At 42.4% G+C, this 21,364-nt stretch overlaps 1 protein-coding gene across 1 annotated transcript; it reads left to right on the forward strand.

Annotated features, from left to right (window-relative positions):
• Nucleotides 1-310: 310 nt before the first annotated feature.
• Nucleotides 311-19,935, forward strand: carm1 (coactivator-associated arginine methyltransferase 1). Its single transcript, XM_051389125.1, has 16 exons — nt 311-498; nt 6,027-6,152; nt 7,561-7,667; nt 8,378-8,482; nt 8,715-8,825; nt 9,002-9,179; nt 9,394-9,484; nt 11,151-11,232; nt 11,678-11,763; nt 11,874-11,963; nt 12,064-12,201; nt 12,425-12,514; nt 12,629-12,741; nt 14,624-14,701; nt 15,970-16,038; nt 16,152-19,935. Exons 1-16 carry the CDS (start codon nt 357-359, stop codon nt 16,289-16,291), a joined length of 1,746 nt encoding a protein of 581 aa, XP_051245085.1. The 5' UTR covers nt 311-356; the 3' UTR covers nt 16,292-19,935.
• Nucleotides 19,936-21,364: the final 1,429 nt, after the last annotated feature.

Here is a 21,364-nt window from a genome sequence, read left to right on the forward strand (position 1 = left end):
TAGTGGCTCATTCTTATTGTCTCTATTTGTTTTTTCTTTATGTATAGCCTATCTTTTTTCACTTGATTCTAAACAACATTTCTGTTAAAAAAAATAAATACTAAATAAAAAGTGAACCCACTGGTAGTTTACAGATTTGTAACTCATATTATCATAATACAATTATTCATCATATTTTCATATACCTCCGCTGGAACTGAATTCGTGGGAGAGCTCCTGGATTATATGATAATCGGGTACAGCCAGGTGGCGCTGTTGGAGCGGCTTATCACGTTGATGCCCAGGCTGCCTCCAGCAGAGAGCAGTGCGCGGTTGGATGTGAGCGCCACCGACCTGTCTCTACTTCCAGATCGAAGATGGCGGTCTCGGTGTTCCCCGGCGTGCGGCTCCTCTCCATCGGAGATGCGAATGGAGACATACAGCGACACTCAGAGCAGCAGCCCCTGCGGTTAGAAGTCAAAAGCACACAAGATGCTGCCCTCATCAATCTCTCCAATGGTGAGTTGACCCCTTTTCTGGAGCTGCTCCTCGGATGTTCCGGCCTGCCTTTACTGCCAGTGCTAATGCTATGCAGTGCTAATGCCTATACGGCTAATCTGGCCATATGTAGCGTTAGCCGCCAAGAAGCTAACCCGTCTTGAGAGACCACGTCGCCTCCCCCTGCTTCTCACGAGGGAGCCCTAAAAAGTCCACATTTTTCGTCGTCCGAGGAGGTGTTAAGGCTTATTAACACCGGGCTTTCAGCTTCCTCACAAGTTCGCCGCGTTGGGGACCTCGACAAAAACATAACCCAACACGGACAACGTAGCTTAGTTAGTCACATCAGTACGCGGGGCAGCTAAGTAGTGTGTAGTTTAATGCTAGTTAAACAATGCCACTAGCCCGGTTCCCGCACTGATGCGCTAACGTGCACCACGCTCGCTCGCGTTTAACGCCTATTCGCCCTTCATGTTTCACTAACATGTATTTTGTCACATTAATATGCCCGGTGGTTCATGAAATTAACATTTTCCGGTTTGTCCCAAGAGACGCAGGTAATGTTTATTTGGCTGTTTAGCTCGTGGATTAGCTTGTCTGGATTGTTTGGGAGTCGAGAGCAGAGGGCATCGGTTCTGACCCGCCGCCGCCGCCGGGCACCGCGGTCCAGGCGGCTGCCGCTGCTGCAGCCCCGCTCCGTGATACAGCGGCAAACACTTCAACTTTTCAAGCTTTTACTTTTTTTAAGGGGTGAAAGCGGTCTCGGTGTTTTTTCTTTTTTAGCGAAACCGGGCCCTCATTACTTATGCATTCATCTTTGTTCTCATTGGAACAATAGCCGGGTCCCCGCCGCCCACTTCCCTCCTGTGTGGAGGCAGCATCAGAGCCGCTCCGCTGGCCCCGCTGGCTCCCCTGCAGCTGTTCTTATTCAATGGGATGTCCCGCTGAAAAGGAGCAGCGCGCAGGCCTCCTTTTGCCTCTGATGCCCAAGTTAAAGAAAAGCACCCAGAAATTCATTGTAGGCCTTTTGTGCAGCCCTTACAACAACACATCTCTGGCAGCGCACATCAAGAAAGTTTAATTTATCCCTGTGGGAGTTTAGGCCCTGAAAAAATAAAAGTAGTATAAATAATGTAGTTGATAAGCAAAATAAATAAAGTAGCCACCAACAGTTGAATACCTTACAAAGAGTGTGTGTTAAGGATTTGCAAATGAACAACACACAGATAGTATGAATCTGTAATAGTAACATGGAGTATAAAAAATTAAAAAGTATAGCACACATCGTGGTTCCAGAGGGAGCGGGGCGAAGCAGGGCTCAACATTTAGGTCTGTCTGCTTGCACAGGGCAAGTCAAGTGTTTCTTCGGGCTAGTAAATTTATCAGCTTACTTTCCCAATCTAACAAATTGTAAAAAAATAAATAAATAATGAATACTAATTTATTTTTTCTGGAGCTGATGATGGAAGTAGTTTGCTTCTTCATCATCTCTGTTCAGAGTTGCACCTGTGCAGTATCAATCGAGCATTTGCGAAATGGTGGCGGGTAAAGACAAAGTTTATGAGCTGATGCGCAAACAAGCATTTCAATTATCCTGGAAACAGGAGTTTTGTAGGTTGGTGTTAGTGGATGTGGGCCAAACTGTTGTATAGTTTAATTCAGCTATCATGGAAAGTGCTATGAGCTCTGCAAAAAACAAAACCACATTTATTCTCCCTACCAACAAACGCTTCCCTCTGTACAGTGAAGGATGTTAACTATATGGATAAACTCTGACTCTTCTCATGTAACATTGAATCCCTGAGTAAGACTTCATTATTTATGGTGTTGCTGTCATTTTATAGTGGGAGAGAGCCTATTTAGTGCTGCCCTGCATGCACCAAGACTCACAGTGGGCTCTAATCCAGTTGCTTTAAGGATGGGTCACGGATGCAGAGATCCATTTTTTTATTTTACATTTTTAAACACTTTCAAACTTACGCCACAGCGAAGTTCAAGACGTGACAGCTCATAGTTGCCAGTCGTCATAGTAACATAAGATGCTTGCCAACAACAGCATAGCCTTTTTCCAGAGGCCTGTATTATTTCACTTAATATTGATGTTAGTTCATATGAGTCATATTTTGCATCAATGTTCTTGGTTGTGTCTTATTTGTTTTAGTACAGAAATATAACATCTGGTGAAGACGATTTGTAGGCCGGAGCGTCTCCGCAGAACCAAAGTACTTTTATTATTATGCTGTTCTGTCACACATTTTACACACCTACAGCTGTTAATTCAGGCCAGTGTTAAGCTGCCAGCAGCAGGGTAGCACGTAGTCGCTCTCATTGCGTGCTGTCCAATCACGCACACATGTATTGATGATGGTGGGCAGCAGAACCAATCACAGCATCTGTCTGTCTGCGTGACGGTCACAGTCTGGCTAAGATGGCAACAAAAGCAGTAACGAGGAAAGGACCCAGTAAAAAAAGTGTGAAGTTGATCCCGTTCAAACATGGCAGCTACGAAAACTCATTCAGTCAAGGTTCAGAATCTTGTCAGGACAGAAGGCTGCGTTCTCTCACTGAATTGCAGAAGTAAGAGGAAGAGGAGGAAGAGAGAAAGTTCACCGGCTGTGTGTGAAAGCTGTAGAACTTGGGCTTTTATCATTTTTATTTTTTTTTTTCCATTTAACAGGCAGGGAGACTCTAACGAAAATATATTAACGGTTTGCGTCATGGGAAACGTAGGATCCAGCATTTGTGCAGCTTGACACAAACAATAGGAACAAAGGTCAGGATATCTGGGCTTCTGCTGCTTCCATTTTAACCGTTCTTTTTTTAAATCTATGGTTTCTTAATCCCCCAACTTTATGGGAATGCACAACGAAGTTGCTGCAGTAGCCCTTTATTGTGTTGTGTTTTGGGTTTAGCCTACAGTCTAAAGAAACCTTTACAGTAAAAACACCTTTTAAAATGCTCTATTTGGAATCGTGTGATTATTTAAAAAAAAAAAAAAAATTGTCTCATGTCTTTCCACTTAAGTTCTGCCTCACATTTGATGATATTAAATATGTGTTTGGGCAACATGAACACCGACATCTACACACAATATATGACCTGCTAGTAGTCCTGGATCGTCAGTGTTTCAGATTCAATATCCAGCATTTTTCCAATCACCGCAGTCGTTATTTCTGTTACCCAGTGGTCAATAAGATAAATTCATTCACATGCTACCTGGGCTCTGTGCATCCTCTCTCTTTCTGTAGTCACCCCTCTCTAGGCTCAGTGTCCCACCCAGCGCACTATGTGACTGATTCAACTCCATGAGGTTAGACGCTATTAGAGGTGAAACTTAGACTTAGAGATAGAGGTTTTTTCTGACTGTGTCACCAAGTGTCTTGTCACTTGGTCAACAGTGTAAGTGGTTAACTGAGGTGGCTGGCTTCTTTCCCAGAAGATGCAGCTCTCTAAATCTTAAGTGCTGCTCTTAATCCCCTAATAGATGTTGGATTAGCTCAGGCCGCTTTGAGTCTTTACAGGGTCCGTTGCACGACCAGGTTTTTCCAGCCCGTGGAAGTATTTTCATGAGACCGTGTTAGAAAAAGGATTCTGTGTGTGTGTGTGTGTGTGTGTGTGTGTGTGTGTGTGTGTGTGAGATATGAATCTCACTCATTCATCATGAAAAACAGTTTTTTCCTCCTGCCATTGTTGTTGTTAAAATAGCATTTTTTGAGTTTAGAATCTTAAAGTATAATTATGATCGGAAAAGATGAGTGCAATAATAACAGTGACGTTTTTAAGCTTGTTGCCAGTTGTTCCTTCTGCTGCTGTCTGCGCAGAGGCATCATTCATTCTAGCACAGTGTGGATTAGGAACCACTTTCCAAAGAGTGATTTACCCCACTACACTAAACCCTCGAACGTTCAGTTTTATCATTGCTTTATTCGGGGTGGGGGTGTGTCTTCATTATCAGTGGCTGCTTTACATTACACTGTGTTAACTCAACTGCCAGTTAACTGAAGTAAACATTACAAATTCTTGTCATGCATTCTTTAAGAAGTAAAATTTCTGATACTTTGGACCGATGTCTACCCACAACTTACTTAATTCATTAACAAACCTACAAATTCATTAGTTCATAACAACTACAGACAACATTGCTATTCCATGAATAAAACGGTTGTGCTAGACACCTACAAAGTGATCAGTATATGACAATTTCTAAGCAAGAGTAGCACAAACACAGCTATGGTGATGAGCAGGAAGATTTTATATCTTAAAGTGGATGACTAGAGGATACAGGACCAAATCTTTGATGCTCACACTCGCCCTGTGGTTTCATCATAAGCAGTGAGATCTTTTAGCAAACACACACACACACAGCACAGCTAGTGTGCAAGATAGAGACTACACACTGGCAAATAAATAGACAGATGGTTTAAAATCAGAAAATTTGAAGGATGAGTTTGGTTATGTTCTTTACATTCTTAGACATTGAATGTATCCCAGTACCGATTACCATGAACACACACTGTAGTTTATCTTGATTCAATCCCACACACACCGTCCTGCTGCTCCAAATACTCACTAGAGCACTAAATGTGGATTAGTCCGCCGCTGAAAATAGTCCCAGACAAATGCACTATTTCCTCCTAATTTAGTAACATTTGTCAAAAACCAGGGTCCCGCCGTTTTAGAAAATAATCTTTTTTGAAAAGTGAGACTATATTTGTGAGCTGTTTTTTAAGATCTTCAGTAGGAACTAATGGGTTTGGAGCTTGGAGCCACAGACAGGATAGGATTGTCAGACAGTATTGAGAGATGGGCTGACACATTGTTGGTTTTGGACTTTTTATGGGATTTGTTGACAATAAGAAACATAGAAGAGCACCATCTGTATCTAAACTCTAAAGCTATTTAGCCTTGTAACTAATTTGGTTATAAGCTTGCTGTTTTGTGTAGACACGCTGTAAATCTATTCAAATCTAAATCCTTAAACAGAGAAGACAGATATCATAAGTCTGTGTGGAAAAACCTCACCTAGACTTTTGCAGGACATTTAATAAAATAAATATCTGAGAGTCTAACAGTTGTATAGTGATTCCTGTTCTCTCTTCTCTCTGTGTGTGTGCGTGTGTGCGTGTGTGTGCGTTAGAGGGAGATAAAGGGGCTGAGGCTGCATTGTATTCAGCGGGTTGTGGTGGAACTCAAATTGAAATGTCAGACCAAACGTATGACTTCCAGGAAGAAAACCATCTCTTTGGCTTTAATGCGAAATGAAAAAAAAATCTGATATTTTTAAAACTGACAATGCACATTTTTTTTTAATTAGTTGTCTGTTCTTCGCGCTGATTCATTCAAATGTGGTTACATACAGCTCGTCTTCAGTGCTTTGTTATGACCAGGACAGTTCTATGTTGTCAGAATCCCTATCAAAAATAAAAAGTAAAGTTAAAGCAGCATTTGGGACACTGTGTATGTATATTTCTTTCACTCATTTCAATAGCTGTATGCAAGTATGTCTCATGTTTTCCTAACTCTTCCCATCCTCTCCCTTTTCTTTCCAGGAGAGGAGGCGAGTGTGTTCAAGTGTTCCGTTTCCAGGGAGACGGAGTGCAGCCGCGTGGGGAAGCAGTCATTCATCATCACACTGGGCTGTAACAGCGTCCTGCTGCAGTTCTCCTCACCTGCAGGTACACACTAATGCCCCGGCACAATGAGACTGATACGCTGTGCATAAATAACACACGCAGCCCATGCAAGAGCCAAAAAGTAGTTCTGCTACTGTAATGTCTGCCGGAACGTTTTATGTAGAAATGTTGCTAAATGTGCAAGTACAAAGAAGTCATTTTGTGTCTAGGCAAACATGGAGGGGGAAAAAAGTAATTTAATATAGTGGTTTAGAATGTAGGTATATACGTGCCTGCGTTCCTCAGTGGCCATTTTTAAATGCCCCGCTGCAGCATCACATTGGCTTTGTTTCTGTTTGTAACCTCAGACTGAGCCAACATGCCAAAGTTTGTTATGTAAGCAGTGAGCCTGGGCTTCCCACACACTCTGCACACTTTGTATGGAGTGTGGAGCAGGCGTAATGAGTCCCGGCCCACACTAACATGCACAAACACCCTTTTACAATGAATCAATTGACCGCTTGCTTAACCCCTCCCCCCGGAACAGTAATCACCCAATCATAGCTTAGCAATTGTGACCACTCAAGCTTTAGATTACTACACATGGGGCTCTATTGACAGACTCACTCCGTATATAAAGAGTTTGGATACTCGTTTCTGTTTATTTACCCTCTCTCAAAACTCAAACAGTAAATGCGTATAAGGAATGGATTAAATTGTGTTTATCTGCTCTAATATATGCTGCAAACGTTAACCGTTAGCAAGTCAGCATTACTTCCCAGGCTAAGGAGCATGTCATCCATTAGCTACATTAGTTTGTGGGGTTGCAGGTTAAAAAAGTCCCAACTAGCCCATCCAGTAGATTTCCCCTCTCACTTCTTATTTTAGATTTTTTAAAGATTTTTTGTTTAAGAAGACTCATTCCCCCTGGGTTGTATGCAGCCAGCCAGGTGGTCGAGCGAGCTAGAGAATGAATGAATGAATGAATGAATGAATGAAGAGAGGAAGCAAAGTAGGCACGACCCTGCTGGAAGGTGTCTCATTGCCTCGTTTTTGTGCGAATGCAGCCGAAGTGGAGACGGCAATTTAACCTGGTCACTACGAGTCCTAACCTGATTTAGAATTGAAATGGCACCGTTATAAACAAGGTTCCAACTGTTCAGTACAGTGCTAGCTACGTTTGTCAAACACATCACGAAAAAGAAAAGATACTACAGGTACATTAACTAAGCAGACAAACAGGGTTATGTTAGAACCAGCGTTTACTAGCTCTAATTATCAAGAACAATTCTGTGTCTTTATTTCAATGTCTTCTACATGGATCGTCAACTGTTGAGGATGCTGCCTGTAACTGTCCTAATACTTTCTGCCTGCACTGTACGCATATATTGTTGTCTTTTGTGTAATGAAAGGTCCAGTGTAACGTCTGATCTGTAATTGTTGATGGTTGTGTGTTTATGTTCTGCTTCAGACTTTCAGTCCTTTTATAACGTCCTGAAGAACAGTCGTGGGCATAGCAGTGAGCGCTCTGTCTTCAGTGAGAGAACAGAGGAGTCCTCTGCTGTACAGTACTTCCAGGTAAGAGGAACACACACACACACACACACACACACACACACCACCAGCTCTCTTGGGCTCCCGAAAAGGGTTGGTGAAACAGGAGAAGTGTATTCAGCAGACTATAGGCTCTCTCAAACATCATTGTTTCATTTATTGTCTCTTTTTTTATTATTTAATGACAGGTTGAATCCAAACTGCATTTTCAAACACAGAACAGTTGTCCCTAAATAATTACCACCATGCTGACTTTGTTCTTGGATGACTATTTATAGCTACACAACTTTCAATTGGAATATTCATTAAAGAAAATTCTTTTGGAACCTTTTGAATTATTTTTGTTTTTTTAAAAAACAGCCGTACTTTAGCTCTGCAAGTCTGAACTGAAATAAAATGTTGGCACGGAATACAGATCTGCTGTGTAAATGAAATAGAAAAGGAGAGTGTTTACTTGACGTTGGTTTCATAAAGACATTCCGGTCTGTGCACTCCTCTATGCGTGTGGTGTCAGTGACGCTGCTGTCAGACAGCAGCCTGCCACTCAACACCAAAAAAGCCTATTAACTGCAAATCTGAGGATCACCTTGACCTAATTTATTACAGCAAAACGGGGTAATTCTTATATTTTACTTATTGAAATGTTTGTATCTTACTTGTTACAATATGGACTTCATAAAAATAAATAAATAAAAATGATTCATCAGTATTTTATCATATGTTTGTCTCTGCAGTTTTATGGCTACCTCTCCCAGCAACAGAACATGATGCAGGACTACGTTCGGACAGGCACTTACCAGCGGGCGATTCTCCAGAACCACACCGACTTCAAGGATAAGGTCGGTTCATCATTTAATTAGACTTTGCTTTGGATTTACAGTTACATAGAATAGCCCTAATCTCTAGCTTGATTCTCAAAACAAGTTAGTTTCTAATAGTTGAAACCAGTTTAGGCAGATGGCAGACATAGAAGATCAGCTGATAATATTGTTGTTGCTCAACGTTTGTATGGACAAATACCAATAATGTGGCTGAGGAGTGACGACATATTTCCTGTTCTCTTTTCTCCAGGTGGTGCTGGATGTTGGGTGTGGCTCAGGGATCCTCTCTTTCTTTGCAGCCCAGGCTGGGGCCAGGAAGGTCTACGCTGTGGAGGCCAGCACCATGGCACAACACGCTGAGGTCCACACACACACACACACACACACACACACACACACACACACACACACACACAAGATTACTGATATCATCAGTTGTCAGTTGACTCTAATATGTTTTGAATGACGCATTACTCCATTCTGACTGAACCGAAGCTGGATTTCCAGCCATAGTGATGGTTTGCTGTGCCTTAACAGGTGCTGGTCAACAGTAACCGCCTAGGGGAGCGCGTGGTCGTCATCCCGGGGAAGGTAGAGGAGGTGACACTGCCTGAGCAGGTTGACATCATCATCTCTGAGCCCATGGGATACATGCTGTTCAATGAGCGCATGCTGGAGAGCTACCTGCATGCCAAGAAGTTCCTCAAACCCAACGGTGAGGAGGTGTGGGGCACAGAGGAATTATTTTACGTTGTAGAAAGGAGGTTGAAAGACTGCGAAAGAGCACCATGAAGGAGTAGCAGAAACAACCTTTGGCACAGCACTTCTGACAGCTGTCCACAGTTAGTCTCAGATATCAGTTGGTTGGTCAGCACGATGAGGCCACAGTGTCACTCTGGGTTGTAAATTGCTGACTGTGTCTGTTTCAGGTAAAATGTTCCCAACCATTGGTGACGTCCACCTGGCCCCCTTCACAGACGAGCAGCTCTACATGGAGCAGTTCACCAAGGCCAACTTCTGGTGAGGAGGGGAACAGGCTGCAAAGGAGGGTGGGAATGGAGGGGCCGCCAAAACGGGTTCATAGTTTCCACTAATGGTATACTACGGATACTCTCTTAAAAGCATAGGCAGGTGTGTCTTAACACTGAAACAGGTTATACAGCAGTCTCTTCTTAATATAACAACTCCAAAAGATAATACATACCATGAATACCAGAACATGTTTTAAATATGAAACTGTCTTGTAAGGGCTGCCAGTGGCTCAGCAGATTGCGGTATAAATGTATTTATAAAGTCTTGCTTGTGCTTCTGTGACTCAGCATTGGTTCGTAGGTAAAGTAGTATCATTTCTGTGGAGGTGAATGGGTGTTTATCACTTGTAACTGTTGGGTTTAGCTGTTAGTGTCACCACTGAAGAACTCTTACACAGTGAGCTCTTTATTTGACATCTTATAGCCCCTCATGTTGACACAGCAAATACAAAGTGAACTTACTCTGTTACATTTCAAACTGGTTTAACTTCTTATGCTAACATTAGCTAGCTGACCTACTGTAGCACGGGCAGTATGTGTACCACTTGTAAGTTTAATTTAAGACTGATGGAACATTTTTCTGGACTCGTTCAGTCCACATAGTAACAGTTAATAAGCAAGTCATTTATTTAAGGACCAGTGTGTAGGATTTAGTGACATCTAGTGGTGTAGTTGCAGATCTCAACTCTGTCGCTTAACCCTGCCTTTTCAAGCGCAAAGGAAAAACTGGCTGAAAGATGTGCAAGAAACATAAACTGCCTTGTCTAGAACTAGTCTGGTTTGTCCTTCCTGGGCTACTGTAGAAACATGGCAGACTCCATGGAACGCAACCTGCTGGTGTCTGTAGATCAAAACAGCTCATGCTAAGGTAACAAAAACACAATGATTCTTATTAAGGTGATTGTACACTAATGAAAACATACCTATGAATATTATATTCCATTTCTGCCCATAGATCCTTCTAAATGTTACACACTGGACCTGTAAGAGAACAATTTAACACAAGCAAAGCATGATGGGTGAAGTCAGCAGTCAGTGGTGAAGTGTGGGTGTTGGGTGCTATGAAACTGTAGGTGCTAACTAAAACCACATGTGGCATGAACAAAGGCTAAACCTAATACAAACAAACCACAGAAAACTAAGCTAGGGCTCTGTGTATTTTATTTTCATGCCTTTTTCAGAGTCAAACAAAATGGTGTACTTCCAAGGTGTAAGTATGGTGTAAAGTATTTCTACTGTATTTCAGGAAGGTTTGATGGATATCATGGTACTACTGTTTGTTGTGAATTTTTTTGAAAATGTGAAACCCCTGTACTCAGGTCAGATGGTTTTTAAAATGGGAATCACATAAGTATAATAACTTGTCTTTATTCATAAAATAATTGGTTTCTATGATTGACATTGAAAAATGATTTGTTTCCTGTTGGAACGACAAATGAGTTACATTGATGGCAGCCGTTCTGCACATTCAGTCGTTTTTTTAAGAGGATGCTGAATTAAGAACATTTCTTTGATTGTTTCAAGATGTTTTGTTGTATAGATCTGAAATCAGTATTCTGAGATAGTGGTGAAAATAGCATGGTCAACACAAGACAATGATAACTACAAATGTCTAAAAAAACAGTCTAAATGTGACTTTCTTGTTTGGCCCTCAGGTACCAGCCCTCCTTCCACGGCGTAGACCTGTCTGCCCTGCGGGGGGCAGCAGTGGACGAGTATTTCCGTCAGCCAATTGTGGTACGTGGTGCACATTTACACAGAAATGTCTGCACACTGCAAATGGCCAAGAAAAATGAGTGTGTTATTGTGCTGTTAAGTCAATGACTGACGCAGTGAGGTTTAGAAAAGCATTCTCAGGTTCACTAACATGCATAATGGTGTAAATAAGGACTAAGGCAGTCTTACTGAATGAAAATGTGTTTGCAGATAAGCACCAGAATGAATCGTTTTCAAAGCATAAAGTCATCTTGTGCCATTTCTTCATGCTGTGGAATTATTCTGCTTTTTGGTTTTTTTCATGTTAACCTAAGGGAGTGGGCCATCACTTAACAAATGCATGCTGGGTAATGAGACCAGCCTGCTGGGTCTATCAAAGAGCAGCTCTCCCCAGGTTGGGGGACACTGTTTGAGTTGTGTAAGTTGTTATTAGATTTGTATGATGAGCTCTGATCTTCCTCCACAGGACACATTTGATATCCGTATTCTGATGGCCAAGTCGGTCAAATACACAGTCAACTTCCTGGAGACCAAAGAAGAGGATCTCTACAGGTGTGTGTGTGTGTGCTTGTGTGTTTGTGTACACACATGCTTGTTTGTATGTGCTGTTATGTGACATACCTAGTGTAATTAACATATCTGCTTTTTCTTTTTGGCCCCAGGATAGAGATTCCCTTTAAGTTCCACATGATGCACTCAGGCCTGGTGCACGGCCTGGCTTTCTGGTTTGACGTGGCGTTTATGGGATCAGTGTAAGTCCGCCGGTCGCATGAATGTTAAGAAATGCCGTTATTTAGTCCGACAAGGTTGTCTTGGCCTCACACCAGCACTCCTCTTGCGTCCTCTCTGCAGGATGACAGTGTGGCTGTCCACAGCACCCACAGAGCCTCTCACCCACTGGTACCAGGTGCGCTGTCTGCTGCAGTCTCCCCTCTTCACCAAGGCTGGGGACACGCTGTCCGGCACCGCGATGCTGGTGGCCAACAAGAGGTATGATGCTTCTAAACGTACTTCACTGTAGCATGGTGGTCCACTGTGTACTTGTAGTCAGAGGCTTTATATTGTGGTCTTCAGTAATAATATTTGTGCTGAAATCGAAGGCAAAGAGCATTAAGTGTGAACTGAAGACTTCTGAGACTAAAGAAACAGAAAATAAATAAAAAGCTTATTTTAGTTAGCGCAGTTAATTAAAATCCGATCTCCTTCCCAACAGACAAAGCTACGACATCAGTATTGTTGCCCAGGTGGATCAGACAGGATCAAAGTCCAGCAATCTCCTGGACTTGAAGAACCCCTTTTTCAGGTGAGTTGCTGTCTTGGACCCAGTTAGCATGCCTGGACCTGGTTGACACCACGTGGAGTGGTTGAGGTGGGGAGTACCGTCTGTCTCTCTAATGTTGTGTGTTTGTATTTGCAGGTACACAGGCTCCACCCCAAACCCCCCTCCTGGCTCACACTACACCTCCCCATCCGAGAACATGTGGAACACGGGTTCGGCCTACAGCATGAGTCAGGGGATGGCTGTATCAGGTGAACACACACATAAACACTGGTAGATGCAACACGGCCTCCATGTGTTTACAAGGGAATCTGTGTACCATCTGTTCTTTTCATACGGAGTATAGAATCCAAGATCAGAACATGGAAAAACGGCTCGTTATTTCGTTATTAATTTGTGAATCCAGCACAAATAACTGATAACTGGTACTTTTGTTTTTATGTTAAAGTCAGCCTAACTTTGCAGCAAACCCACTTGGGCGATGGCACTGCCTGATTTAATGATGATGATATTTTGGAAAATGTCACCTTTTAAAAGTCTTCACTTGTGTCAACAGATAAACGAGAAACAGGAAGTATAATGTTGCAGTGGATGCAGCGAATTAGACTCTGGGCAGCAACGTTGTTTACAATTTGGAAAATGAAGCTTGCCAAATGAACTATTAGCCGTTCATTTTGCTGTGTTCCATTGGATGTACAGACATCTAGCACTGAATTGCTTGGATCATGAAGAAATCTTAAAAACGGGAGGATTCTCAGGCGAGTTCTGAACCATTCACCCTTCCTGTCCCAGTGCACACACATTTTCTGATATTGGATTCTATACTGAATATGAAAAGAATGAATGATACACCCATTCAAGGGGCTCCCAGCTTCTCATCTCAGTAATTTCATGGAAGTATCAGAGACGGGGGGAATGGCATGTGGGTTGATGGAGTATTTTATACATTTTGAAGCTGGGAACATATATTTATTTTCCAATTGGTTTCATACATTAGATGTATCACACAGATGTTTAAACCAGAAAGGAAGGGCATTTTCAGGTAAGAACCTTTTGGATCTGTTTTTCAACCAACTTGATCCATTAGCAGAGACCTTAGAGATACTTGGTGTGAACTGAAGATGGGTGTTGACCTGTGGTTGGAGACCGGAGCTGTGGAGAGAGAAAGCAGCACTCCTACAGCTGTCCTCTCTGAATTTAAAATCATGCTAATTCCTGTCAGATTTATTTCTTTTCTTTTACATTTACACATGGTGACTGCATTATCAGTAAATTAATATGAGAGCTCTACCCGCAGTAGGAGGTTGGCAGAATAAATCAAGAGATAACACGAGACGAGCTCTGCAGAGCCGCCCCGAGTCCCTCTGAACAGGTCAGCTGCAGGTCCCGCTCTCTTTGCTCCAGACCATCAAAAAAGCTGCGGACACCTCGCTTTATCGACTTAAACACCAGCGCTACCCAAACGTTACTGGGAAATATAGTTAAACCACATAATATACATCCCACACTTTGCACACAATCTACAGTTTACACAGACAAAGGCATAACAAGGCAGCAAAAGACACATGAATCATAATATTGGCTGGATATTGAAGCACACTTTCCTGCAGTGCTTGTATATCCTGCTTTAATATAAATTACAGTGTTTGCCTTGTGGCCTCACTGCAATATTATACAATTAAAGAACATTTTACAAAATCCCAAAGCTGAAGTACCAATAAGGGTCTGTTGCGCTTCACACTGTACATTTTTAATCTGTTCAGACCATCAAAGAATATTATCATATATTAATATGATAATAATATTGAATAGATGATAGATTGGAATAAAAAGTGACAGACCTACTTTTTCATACTGAATATGAATATATTGTGATCCATCATAATGGGTTGGTGAGTAAAAGGCAGAGGTGCTTTGTTTCTATGTTTTTTGTGCAGAGGATGCCTCTTAATTTCTTCCACTGTAGGATGTGCAACTGTTTCCCTGTGGCTACGAACGCTGCTGTTGACCCAAGTCATGTGGTGTCAGCAGGCCCTGCACTGAGCAGAGCTGTATATGATGAGAAAGCTGAACATGATGAATATTTCTTTGTAGTAAATGTTGATTGGTTTGTTTCCCGTCTCTCCCCTCCAGGGATGCCTGCAGCTTATGACCTCAGTACAGTCATCGGCAGCGGCCCGTCAGTGTCTCACAACAACCTCATCCCCCTGGGTACGAATCACAACTACCACTGACTCCTCAGCATCTCAGTGAACCTAATGTAGTGGGGAACAAACAGGAGAGCGACAGAGAAAGTCTGCAGTGCAGCATGGTGTTGCAGGCATGCGTGAAAACAACTGATGTTAGAACAGAAATCTTCATCTCCTGGTCTCTAGTGAGCACTGCGGCACTGTGTAACATGGAAAAAATAAGACTTGACCAAATATTTTCCCCATCACAAGACTGTGAACGTACTGTAGGATTGTGAGTTTGATTGCAAATAATGTGGTGCTGGTGAAATGTTATAAAGCCATCGAGGGACAAACCTCTAACTTGATGTTGAGTGTCAGATTAGTAAATGTAAATGCTTATGTTGCCAGTCAACTCTCAACAATCAATGTCATATCTTTGAGGAACTGTAGTTGATCGTGTTCCTAACTTGATGTTATGAACATTCTGAAAACCTGCCACTTTACACCAATGCAACTAAACAAGACAGTTTATCATCTCCATAGTAACAATTCTGACTTCTGACTGCATGCATGCCTTTCTCTTCAACTGACATTTCAGCTCCTTTCAGGGCTTCAGTTCATGCTGATACTTTCCTCCACACTTACACTTGGGCAGTATTTCAGCTATTTCAAATGTTTCAATTGCAAAAGCACTCGGGATCTTAACAAATCTGGTCTTAAATCTAGTAACCTGAATTTTAGGCCTTTTTAAAATATAAAATAATATTTTTTACAGGTCCTAAAAATGTATTGCAGTAATGGAGTTAACGTCACTTGTACAAAGTTGCATTTTTAAGTCTCGCTTTAATATGTGCCTAGGATAAATTTGTATTGATCGTGCTGTAACAATACAAAACGAAACAGACGTGGAACCAATACAGATTTTCCTTCATGTCTTTTTCTTTTTAAAATAGGTCTTAATCGCATTCCTAATGGTCTTGAAAAGGTCTTAAATCTAACCTGTTGAAACCTGCAGAAACCCTCACACATAACTCTTAACTTTATATGTATATATAACTAAGTATATACAAGAATTTATTATTATTATTATTATTCATATATATTAAGTATTTTAGATACTCGTTAGACTCTGCCATCTGATTGGCTGCCAGTTACAGCTTGTAGTACTATTGTAAGTAACTTCTTTTATGGGACAGATCATGTCTGTGGTGTCAGGGCTACCTTGTGTTTGGAAGGAGGCAACAGGCTAAGGGTTGTCACATTGCTGCACATATCATTAACTGTGCTTTCCTCTCCGGTTGGTCGCAGTGAACACGGGCATTGTAAACCACACCCACTCCAGGATGGGCTCCATCATGAGCACAGGAATTGTCCAGGGTATGTCCACCTGTCAGTGTCTAACAATACCAAAGTACAGAAACAAACAGAAATTTACCACGCAAGCGTCTTCGGTGGGAATGTGGATCGTAATGCTTTGTCCTTCCTTCCAGGAGCCACTACGGGCCAGTCAGGTCCCAGCAGCAGCGGTACTTACTATCCCGTCACCAACCAGTTCACCATGGGGGGCGCTGCCATCTCCATGGCCTCACCTATGGTCATCCCCAGCAACACCATGCATTACGGCAGTTAAGACGAAGACCTCGCAAAGACCTCTTCGTCCTCCCCGCCCCTGCATGACAAGAGACCCCCGATCCCTCCCAGTGGCGCCCTTCAGTCCGCCCCCTCCACCCTTCAATCCTGACTGACCCACCAACCACAGCCAAAACCAATATACCAAAAGCAGTGCTGTGCTGGCACTTCCTCCTCTTGTTCGTCACCCTCATTCTAGTCCTTCACTATATGAACGGTCGAACGCTCTCATATCCGTCCAGACTCTTGTCTTGTTCACAGACAGAAACCCCCCTCCCCCTCCCTTGGATCCATTGGGATTGTAACACGTGCACAGCCAAGATGCACTGCATCTATCCCCTTCCCGGGTTTCCCCCCTCCCCCCCAACATGTATCTCAATCCCTCCTCTCCCGTTCCTGTCTACGTTTTTTAATGTGTCATGTCAAAGTGTTTCTTCAAACCCTTCGTTCCCTGAGAATCAACTCGTTGCCAGATACCAGCATCAGTCCGTACCTACAATCCTCCTCGCCTCTTTACCGGACCTACACTGAAGCTTTTCATTATTACAATAGGACACGATTATCATCAACACTCATCTCTGGGTGGCCATCTTGGCTTTTCATATCTGATTAAAATCGTCAAGGCCCCTCTGCACTTCTCAAGAGACTGACTCAAGCCAGACAAAACAGTTCCTTCAAATCACAAATGATATAGTCTAGTCATGCAGATAGTTTTGGTTTTAGGCAATTATATCAGAAACTTAAGCTGTCTACATGCTTAGGCACCCTAAGGTGTACGTGGAAAATATGCTTATTTTTTGTGACTTGGACAAGCTGACCCTGCTCATTACCCGATGTGTGGTTCTAATTAAAAGCAGTTGTGTGATGCCTCCCGCTAGGATCCATCTGAGCATCACATTTTGAGGGATTGGCACGTTGGTCACCTTCCATGCTGAGTATCGAGATAATGGTACCATAATCACCTGTGTGTCCGCTGTAGATTGCAGCCTCCAGTCACCTTTGCTAATACTACAGCAAACACTACATTGACTGGAAGTGCGGACCGTGCTAGAATATAAGGCTACATCACAGCAAATGGTGATATGCTGTATGCCATATTTATACTCTATTTTTAAATCTGCTTGAATTGATATTTTTGCTTGGGGGGGGGGCAGGAGAACAAACACAGCAGTGTTACGTCACTTTATACATTTGTTATGCCGAACATACTGGTTAACTGATATGTACTCATCTTCCACACTGAGAAATATTCTGATCACCAGACAAATGTTAACTCCAATATTCAACTTTTTGGTCTCAGCTCCTGAGAAAAAGATCTGGCTCTTCAGCTGCTAAATGCTCCACTGTGTTCACCAGCTAGTCGCTAACTTTTCCCATCTGTTTGTTGCCTGGCAGGCTGTTAACAGTGGCTTTAATCAGAGCCTTTTCACTGAAAACAGCTGCCTGTCGCTGGTGGAAAGATAGATGTTTTTGGAGTGAACAAAAACAGTATATTTGTGGGCCATGGAACCAAAAATGGATGACGCTAAAAAGCTACGTAGAGCTGAGAGCAGCTGCAGAGTTGGGTGACGTTTCTCTGTGGGTTCAGCACGAGCGACACTTTTCACATCACACACAGTCATTTGATTCATAGTCAATTTAAAGAATATTGACTTGTAGAAGCTTTAGATATGCTTGTACCCTCACCCATACCCATGATGTGGTTAGCCTAGCTCGGCTCAAAAACTGCTATCCTATTTGTATCTGAAATTAAAATATACACCTCCCAGAAACTCCTTAGTTAAACTTTATATATTGTTGATTTAATATGTAAAAAAATATATAAAAATAAAATCGTAAAAACAAGGCGTTTTCGGATCATTATGCTGGAGCCTTTTTTTTTTTCAGCTGGGTGCCGTGTCGGCACGCAGCATCTCAAAAAGTCCTGTCCTCATAGTGGGGTTGCCAGGTTTGAGCACCGTCCAAAGTGAACAAAAATCCAGGTGACTCTTTTTATCTCCTCTTACAGCCAATTAATGAAAGGAGTTGTTGGAAGGTGTATTTTGTCTAGGCTAACCTTTTGTCTCAGCGCCGAGATATTTCTCTGTACTAGAAATTGAATTCATATCTCTTCTTCATCACTGTGGGTTGGATGGTGCACAAGCATATTTCCTAAAATCTTGGGACGTTTAAGAGCTGCCACAGGTTAGAATTCTCTCACTTTTTAAGGCCTCAGAATGCTTCAGCTGTGCGTCGTACGATCGCATCTAAAGGGAAAAGTGTTTATAGCTGTTCTGAATGGCCACATCTGTCATGGCCTCCTCCTGGCTGCTTCCCACTGCCTCACTGATGTGTGTCTTTGTCTAGTCTCACTAATCGTACAGCACTTTCAGTCTCTCCGCAAAAGCATTCTTGGTGTTGTCCTTGGTTGTACAGACAAAAAGTGACAGTCGTAGTTGTGTGAATAATACAAACAAACAAACAAACATAGCTTTATAGAGAAGTTTGAGCCCTGCTTTCACACCTGCGCAGTCAGCTAATTGCTGCTTTTAGTAGACGCGCTTGTCGGATTTGTAGAGGTTACAAAATTGGCAGATCTGACGAGCACTATGAAGCATACAGAGGCCTTAGGCAATCCCATGAGACGCCAGTCTATGAGGGACTTGTGGATGATCTTGGTGTTTTCTTGATACCCAGCACGGAAGTTGACCAATGGGACACACGCCAAAATCTGTGTCTTTGTTAAAGCCAGTCCTGTAAACCTGAAACCTGCTGCTGGCGCCCATCGCTTGTTCTCTTTACCCAGTTTTTTTTTTTTAAGCTGAGAGGACATTGCAGCAGCTCCTTCCCGGCCAGTCATTTGTTTGAGCCAGATTGCTCCGGCACAGTTGGAGGAGGAAGATTCTAGAAGACACCAGTAAGGACCAATGACCCAGGTGGCAGCCAGCTGGCTGCCGGAATGAGAAAAAACTGTGCTGGATTGGCAGCGTCCTCGTTTACATCCTCGCTTCCTACCCCTGCTCTCTCCTCCCAACCTCCTTTGAGACTGAGAGACTGTCGCAAAGAGACTTCAACGTCGAGGCACGGGAGACGGGTCGCCTCCCCCCTCGTCTGTTCACTATGTATGACCTCCAACATATCATGTCCCCACTCCCCGACGCACCCTTTCCCCCTTTTATTGGTCAAGGAGAGAAAGACTGACACGCGTATGCATTGCTTCCAGTGTCGCAACTGTTGGACTCGGTTCATTTGGAATTTATGAGTTAGTAAGTTTTAAGAGAGCTGATAAAAAAAAATGTCTCTTTGTAGGATTAACCTTTTTGTTGTCTTTATTTTGTTTTTTCTTTCACAAAAAACAACAAACAATGAAAAAAAGAGAGCAAATTAAATGTGGTGGCGATGTTCCAAAACCATCCTGGAATCAGGCGTTGTAGTACTTTAATTTGTTCGCTCTAGTTTGTTAAATAGACTGTGACACACCCAGATGTTTACCGTGTGGTAGCTAGCCTATAGCAATCATGTCCCTTTGTCATGGAATCATTGCTTTGTGTAGTCAATAGTGGCCTCCACTTTTATCATGGAAAAGTGTACGAGGAAGACTGTGTGTCATGTTCTGTCTTTTCTGTGTGTTGACCAACCAGTAATAACACCTTTCTCACTGTCTGACATCGACTCTTCTGCTCCGGTCTCAGCCAGAGAAAGTCTCTCTGCCCTGAAAACTGTGGTGAGATCTTTCTCCGTCCAGAACTTAAAGGACCAGTGTGTAGGATTCTGGGGGATCTATATAATATTCGGAATTATGTTTTCATTAGTGTACAATCACCTGAAAATAAGAATTGTTGTGTTTTTATTACCTTAGAATTAGCTTTTTATCTACAGAGGGAGCGGGTCCTCACCATGTTTCTACCACAGCCCAGAACAGACAAACCAAACACTGACTCTAGAGAGCACCTTTCATGTTTGCACGTTACCCGAAGGCCACCATAGCTTCTCCTTCACACTTTGAGGGTGATAGGAGGGGTATTCATTTGCTTGCAATCTGCAACCTCATTGCTAGATGCCACTAAATCCTACACACTGGTCCTTTTTAAAAGCTTCTGCAACAGTAGCAATTTTTGAGTCTTAAACAAAATCAGTCTTAGCCCTTATGTTGTGCACTACAATACATCAGGAGTACAGCTTAAGTTATCACAGTTCCACCTGTGGTCAACGGACCAGCTGAGAGTCCTTAGAGCCACACCACGAGCTAAAAACACAGTCTTTTTGAATCTGGCAGAAATGGGAATATAACTGAGGCAAATCTCAGGGAAAAATAAGCTTACTTTCTTAAAAAAAATAAAAGTGGTTTGAGGCTGTGGGTACTGTTTGGTGCCAATGACTGGCCGGCCACAGCAGGGACCTGGACCTGGTGTAAAGGTTTCCACTTCATGTTCATGTAAATTTGAAAGTCACTAGCATTATCAGCACCATGTATTCTATAGTTTTGCTCCAGACAGCTGCAGTAGACATGTTCAACAGATCTACTGCGGTCAATGATAAAGGCACGTTTAAGTGGTGTATAACTCAGTAATTACTATTCAAATTCGGTGAATGGTTCTTAAATGGATCTTATTGTTTCCAGTGTTCCACTGTGCACTCACTGCATAGTTACGTAAGAAGATCTACTGATTCTTCCATTACACATATTTTACCACAGTGAATACTAAAAGGTGGTCATGTTTATTTCTCGGAATCAGTGCCATAACTATCAATGTAGTGTTAACACTAAGAGAATAATGTTACAAATATAGTCAGATCAGACTAGATTGCTCTACTTGCACTTATGAAATAGAGGCAGAACTGATTGGGACTGATGTTTGACTGCAGGCAGAATCACAGCATTCCAGTGCCTGTCCAATACTAGTGCTGATACAATATCAGTCCCTCCAGGAAGTTGCAGTCACAGAAATTCAATCAATCCCATGAGCCATACCTCACCAAACTCACTTGAAGAGCTTACTCAGAATACTCCAAACAATGCAATTTTAATCTCACTGGAACAAGTTGCTTTCAATTTCTTATTTGTTATACCAAAAAGAAATCGCAAGTAACGTCT

This window comes from Dicentrarchus labrax, unplaced genomic scaffold (genome assembly GCF_905237075.1).
Source record: "Dicentrarchus labrax unplaced genomic scaffold, dlabrax2021, whole genome shotgun sequence".
Lineage (NCBI taxonomy): Eukaryota > Metazoa > Chordata > Actinopteri > Moronidae > Dicentrarchus > Dicentrarchus labrax.

Coding starts and splice junctions, on each gene's coding strand:
- carm1 (XM_051389125.1), top strand. CDS start 357: ATGGCGGTCTCGGTGTTCCCCGGCGTGCGGCTCCTCTCCATCGGAGAT. Junction 12,202..12,424: donor ATGCTGGTGGCCAACAAGAG/GTATGATGCTTC, acceptor CCTTCCCAACAG/ACAAAGCTACGACATCAGTA. Junction 12,515..12,628: donor TTGAAGAACCCCTTTTTCAG/GTGAGTTGCTGT, acceptor TTGTATTTGCAG/GTACACAGGCTCCACCCCAA.